The sequence below is a fragment of the Corvus brachyrhynchos genome, unplaced genomic scaffold, assembly GCF_000691975.1.
Source record: "Corvus brachyrhynchos isolate BGI_N302 unplaced genomic scaffold, ASM69197v1 scaffold148, whole genome shotgun sequence".
Taxonomy (NCBI): Eukaryota; Metazoa; Chordata; class Aves; order Passeriformes; family Corvidae; genus Corvus; species Corvus brachyrhynchos.
Genome location: NW_008239785.1, coordinates 2860810 through 2867192, shown reverse-complemented (window position 1 = coordinate 2867192; position 6383 = coordinate 2860810). Strand labels below are relative to the sequence as shown.

General features: G+C 49.6%; 1 protein-coding gene across 1 annotated transcript; it reads left to right on the top strand.

The window, feature by feature from the left end:
* The first annotated feature begins 2650 nt into the window (after window positions 1–2650).
* Window positions 2651–6095, top strand: LOC103621780 (melanin-concentrating hormone receptor 1-like). The gene has a single exon (XM_017743296.1). The coding sequence runs from the start codon at window positions 3044–3046 to the stop codon at window positions 4055–4057; it is 1014 nt and encodes a 337-aa protein (XP_017598785.1). The 5' UTR covers window positions 2651–3043; the 3' UTR covers window positions 4058–6095.
* Window positions 6096–6383: the final 288 nt, after the last annotated feature.

Here is a 6383-nt window from a genome sequence, read left to right as displayed (position 1 = left end):
GAGACGCCGGCCGCGTCCTGTTGGCTGCCAGGCAGCAGACCTCCAGCAGCCCGCAGGTCCTGGCTGCTGGGAAGGGAGGAACCAGCCCGGCTAGACAGGGAGGGAAGCGAAGATGAGATAGGGCTGGAGAGGGATGCAGAGATCCTCGCCAGTCTCCCGTTTTCTCCACGCTGCCCTGCTTTCAAATCGATAGTTTAGGGTCAGGCAGGCCAGTTGTCAGTGGTGAAAGTTAGTGAAACTCTTCAGCAGAGGGTGGTTTATACGTGGTCTTTGACTCTGCACCAGCAGAGTCCTTTAGAAACCCAAAATGTGCCTTAGGTACTTCCTTCTGAAATGCAGTGAAGATGAAGTCTCTTACGTATCAGGGCATGGCTTAGAACTACAACCACCTTAGAGAAAAAAAAAATTAGCCCAGCCCTCATTCAGTTCACATCGTGCAGCCACTTTGGGACTTTAAGAAAAGCTATCAGGGCAGCCACAGCAAGGACAAATCAATGCCTGAAGTAGCTGCTTCAATACAAAATATATTCACTTGGATATGCACAAAAGCAGCACTGAAAATTCAGAGTCAATGATGTCTCAAGATGAAAGAGACTTTAGAACAGAGAGAACTTTTGAGTATTTGATAGTTGTGCTCTTCTGACACCAGCCTATAAAACACACATGAACTACAGCTTCAAATTAGCGCAGCTGATAATTCTTGAAAGCCCTGGTTGTACAGACACCATCAGCAGGACAGATGCCACAGCACTGCACAGGCCACCTCTCACACAAAGCCTCTGGCCATGCTCACATCCTGCTTTGAGGCCAGCCAAGCTCATCCCAAATGTTACGGAGTCACCATGAGCACTGTATTGATTATACGGCAGGAAAAAGACATTTTGTCCCAATTTCCAGCTAACCATGTGCCATTTGTGTTTCACTCAAACAGTCCTTTCCCACCACACTCATAAAGTTTGTGGTTAAAAGAAAGGAGATCAGAACTCATACAGCTACATGCAGAGCAGCAGGACCAGAGTCATCACCTTCAGCATTGAGGAGGTGTGAGATCTGTTTGGATGCTCAAGGGATGCACAGGTTGGATGCTCGAGAGTGTCAGGTTTCAACAGGGTGCTGATGGCCGTAGGTTTTCTACTAAAAATCATAACAGGGGACATTTCCTTGCATTAATGAGTCACCAGGAGGAACAGGAACCACTTAAACCCCCACACATGGTCTGGACAAGGCTATGTCATCAGCTAAGCCTGACTTCCACCTTCAGACCCCGGCCAGTTCTCCTGTGCCTCACTGGCTGCTTTCTGACACCTGCAGAGAGGCTTCCCAATAAAATGGTGCAGCAACTGCTTTACTGTGTTCTGTCATTGGCCTTGGACTTGTTCACGCCTAAGCTGGCTGCTTCCTAATGCCAGAAGGACTGAGCCAGTGGCAGCTCATCATGGCCCACTTTTAAGAGCACTGAAATACAGCACACACATTTCCAGCCACAGGCCAGCAGTGTAGCCCCAGCTATCTTGCCAACTCCATCAAGCTTCTCTGTCACACCGAAGTAAATGTGGAGAAGTTTGTACTCAAGAATTTGAGAGGTCAAAGTCAGCAAGTACCACTTCAGCACACAGACACCGCTTTGGCAAAGACCACACCTGTAAGTATCTGTTATTTCACTTAATCTCATTTTCAAGATTTCCCTAGGTTCTGTTGGAGGAGGCTTCCCCTCTTCTGCTGCTAAGGGGATCCAATTGCTCAGCGACTGAAAGCGTTTCCAATTAACAGCACATTGAATCATCTGCAATTCAGTGAAAGGCAGCCTAGGCTGCAGGGCTGTCACACACAGTCCTTGTAACAGCCACATAAATAACTCACACAAAACCTTTTCCTAGAAAAAACCCCGCCAGGTCCCATAGGAGAGGAGTAATGAGATGAAATGAGATTTGCCTCAGCTAAGAAGGGCTATTTTAGACTCCAGCACATGGGAACCCTGCAGAACAGAGAGCGCCACCATCACTTCAACACCACCTCCCATGCCCAAGAGCTTGTGGCTTCGAAATGTGATTTTACAGCCAGGTGAGGGACAAGGCCAATGTGAGTTTGGTTATGTTTGGGCCTCTCACCCCAAAGAGGGACAGTCAAGCATTGGCATGGATAAGCTAAGTGTTATCAGGCAAGAATTTTGCCTTGGAAATCCACCCACATCCAGAACTCAAAGAGAGCAGCTTTAAGCTGTTTTTCTCCTAGGACAATCCCTGTTGAAGGGCTCCTCTGAAACACACTCCCAATCCCTGTCTGGCCACACACTTGGATTTCTTTGTAGGAAAGAAACTAGAGAAAGGGAGAGAGGCAGGGAAGGAAGACGGAAAGGAGAACGTTCTCTGGCCTGACCTTGACAAGAGAACGGGGGACAGCCAGGGCACAGTCCTAGATCTCATGATACAGATGAGCATGAGCTGTCTGCCTGCATGGTCAATGAACTCAGTGTCTCATACCATACAACAGATAAACTACCCAACAGATGAACTGAAGCTTTCTGACAGCAGCTTGAGCATTGACTTTATCCAGATTTTGGCACCCACAGAAAGGTTTTACTTCTCCACTGTGTGAAGCACCAGCTGCCTCACCCACTCCCCTCAAAAACAGCTAAAAACACTTCACTCCATGGAATAAAAGTTACTCTCAACTCTGTCAGGTGCTGGTGAATACAGAGACATGCCAGCCAGAGGTTAGTCCTTCAAGAAAGGGCTGGGGAGCTGCAGAGCAGGACAGAAGCACATCAGGAGAGCTGAGGAAAGATGCCTACACATGGCTAGGTTTGGGTGGCGTACTGCATATACTGAGGCAGAGAAGGAAGTGCCAAATCCCCAGTGCAGCCTCTCCAAGTGCTACAAAGGGTATTAAAAATCATCCCAAGCTATGTTTTTCATGGGGATGGGTCCATCTGCAGGACAGGACAAGCACACAGAGTTGTAAAGAGGTTATCTCTGGGTTGCACTCACTGCCTTGCTTTGTTTTGGCAGTAGCAGAGAAGCCAGCACCACACACCAACGTGATCATGCCCAGTCTCTTCAGCATCATCTGCTTCCTGGGCATCGTGGGGAACCTCATTGTGATCTACACTATCGTCAAGAAGAAGAAGCTGAGATGCAAACAGACCGTGCCTGATATTTTCATCTTCAACCTCTCCATCGTGGACCTCCTCTTCCTCTTGGGCATGCCCTTTCTCATCCACCAGCTCTTAGGCAACGGCTCGTGGTACTTTGGAGCTCCCCTGTGCACCATCATCACCGCCCTGGACACAAACAGCCAGATCACCAGCACCAACATCCTCACAGTGATGACACTGGACCGTTACCTGGCCACCGTCCACCCCCTCAAATCCACCTACGTTCGGACGCCGTGTGTTGCGGCTCTCGTCATCTGCCTGGTGTGGCTCCTGTCCTTCCTGACCATCATTCCCGTGTGGATGTACGCAGGCCTCATGCCCCTGGAGGACGGGACTGTGCGCTGTGCTCTCCTGCTGCCCAACCCAGAGACCGACATCTACTGGTTCACCCTCTACCAGTTCATGCTGGCCTTTGCTGTGCCCTTGGTCATCATCTGCGTGGTCTATTTTAAGATCCTCCAGCACATGGCCACCACCGTGGTGCCGCTGCCCCAGAGGAGTCTCCGGGTGCGTACGAAGAAGGTCACCCGCATGGCAGTCGCCATCTGTTCTGCCTTCTTTATTTGTTGGGCTCCCTTCTACATCCTCCAGCTGGTTCACCTGGGCATCGACACCCCATCCATGGCCTTCTTTTACGCCTACAACTTTGCCATTAGCTTGGGCTACGCCAACAGCTGCCTCAACCCCTTCCTCTACATTGCCCTCAGCGAGACCTTCAAGCGCCAGTTCCTGGTGGCCATTCGCCCTGCCAAAGAGCCCTGTCGCAACAGCAGCTCTGCCAACAACAACAGCATGACAGAGGCCAGTGTGTGCCTGAAGCTGGCGCCAGAATCCACCCAGCAGACTCAGTTTCTGGAGGACTTCTCCCCACGCTCGCTGCCAGTGACTGTAGCTGTTCACTAGGGCACTCTGAAGGGAGGGCAGCAGAAAGCCTTTGGATCTGTGAGTTGATGGAGGAGCAGCAGCTGCAGGCAGGTCTTAGAGAAGCCTGTGGACTACAAACTTCCAGCTCCAAAAGTCCAGGTGCCTCTCTTCCACTGCTCTGCTCCTGCTCTGCTCCCAGCCTATGAGATGTTCTGTGCTGCTGCTTTTCATCCTGGACAGGAGGACTCTGCCACCACTGGGCCCCCAGAGAGGATGAATGGAAAAGAGAGTAAGGACAACAAGTGGATTTCCAGGGGGAATATTCACCCTGGAAGAGTAAAACCTCTATCAACATTGCCCAACAATTCCTCACCTCTTGGCCCGACCAGGGTTCCTAAGCAGCTTGTCAACATAGAGCTTCTTCATTCAAAACTTGAACCTTTGAACCACAATACCATATTTTTTTTTTTTATAAGTAGTCTGCAGACTTTGCTGGCTGTGCTGATGTCCTAGAAGCACACAGCAGAGAGATCCTGGGGACAGAAGTCTCACCCAGCCCTGTTGCTTGGCCTTTCAGTCTGGCCCCGTCTGCCTCCAATGCACTGTACTGTTTGGCAACCAAAACATTTCAAGAACTGGCTCATTTTGATGCTAATCCTAAATATTTCAAGCAAAATCAGACACATAATAATCACACTGCTTCAAGGGACTGCAAAGAATTCTCAAAACTACTGCTGCTGACACCAGCGTTGTGGCTTTTCATGCCAATGAGCAGATTTTCACAGTGCTAGTTCTTCATGTTGCTCTTGTGCCTCACAGTCTGCATGGCCATTGGGGAACCCCCGGCAGAGGGTTTTAAACAGGACTAAAAATCACAATGTGCAGAGATCTGTGGAGCAAGAAGCTGTGGAAAAGCAGCTCAGGGGAAGCAGAGTTGCTTATGCAGCTTCCTCAAAAATAACAAATGCTTTACACAAAGTTAAAAGAGGGAAAATTAAATGTCTGCGTGTTGTATATGCGGCTTTAACAGTTGGAGGTTAGGAAATAACTCTGCTCATTATAAAGTAGAGAAAAGACAGCAGAGATCAGCTCAAAGCGGGGATTACACCGACAGCCTGTGCCAGGCTCCACAGGGACCACGCAGGCATTGTTCAACACTTTGTCAGACATGGAGGGACTGGTTACTGTCGATGGATTTAATTTAAAGAACTAAAAACATCAAACAATCCAAAGGAATTTGTTATACCACGCTTACGGTTTCACGCCACCAGCCACCCACGATATGCCCAGAACAGAATTTCACCCTTACTCAGCTCCAAAGCAAAATCGTGTCACCTGCACAGGATGTCCTAAGCCACACACACTTACAGGTGCACCTAATGCACCCACACCACACTTGTCAGCCTATTTAAGTACAGCCAGTACTTCAACCTACACCCTGTAGAGAGCACACAGCCATTCGCTCACCTCTGGCGATCAAAGCAGTCAGGTGTGCAGCACCTTTGACACCATCAGATGCAGCACGTTGCTTTCTGAGTCATTGAACAAACCTCAGGACATGGTCTCTGTATTTTCTTCCAGGCTCTGTCAAAACCAGCCCATCCACACCGTGACTGAGGGTATCTCATGGATTTTCCGCCTGCGTTTCCCTGACCAACAAAGCCAGACACCTGTGGAGCTTTCAAGCTTTATGGCTCGAAAATCTTTGCCCCGTTTTAACTGCCAGGAATTTTCACCTGCTGTTTTTCATGGAGCTGCTTTGCTCTTTGGCCAGTACTCTCCCTGAAGGGCTCGGATGGAGCGAAGGTCGAGGAGGATGTGTGCTGTGCCAGCCAGACTTGCCCTCGGGACAAGGGAAGCTATTGTGCTACCTTTCTCCCATGAGGCAGAGAAGGAAAGAACTGGCACACTTTTCTGGGAAAGGAGGTGGTAATGACTGGGTGGGTGTTTCTTCCTCTAGTGCCAGCCGTAAGGAAAGTATGAGAAGTGAAAACAGACTGAGCTATCGGGGCTCTCTTGGAGAGCAGTGTATTGAAGATATTATCTTGCTTACACAGTAAAGCTGTTTATGGTTGAATGAGTCTGTTCTCATCTGAAGTGAGTCAATCTGGCCCAGTGTGGCCAAGCCATGTGCTAAAAACCACAGGGGCAAGTGGGCCAACCAAGAAGGGAGGCCACCCCAGCACCAGCTGGTGCAGCACTCCAAAGGGGTTTTGTGGGGCAGACCTTTCCCAGATCTCATCACACTGAAGTCAACACACCAGTCCAACACCAACCACAACATGGGCACCTTCCCAGCTTGAAGCCCTGTAGATCTCATCTGCGTGAGGTGGAAAGCCATACTGGAGAGACTGGTCCCAACACC

Bases quoted from the DNA above. Each gene is read 5' to 3' on its own strand.
- LOC103621780 (XM_017743296.1), top strand. From the start codon at position 3,044: ATGCCCAGTCTCTTCAGCATCATCTGCTTCCTGGGCATCGTGGGGAAC.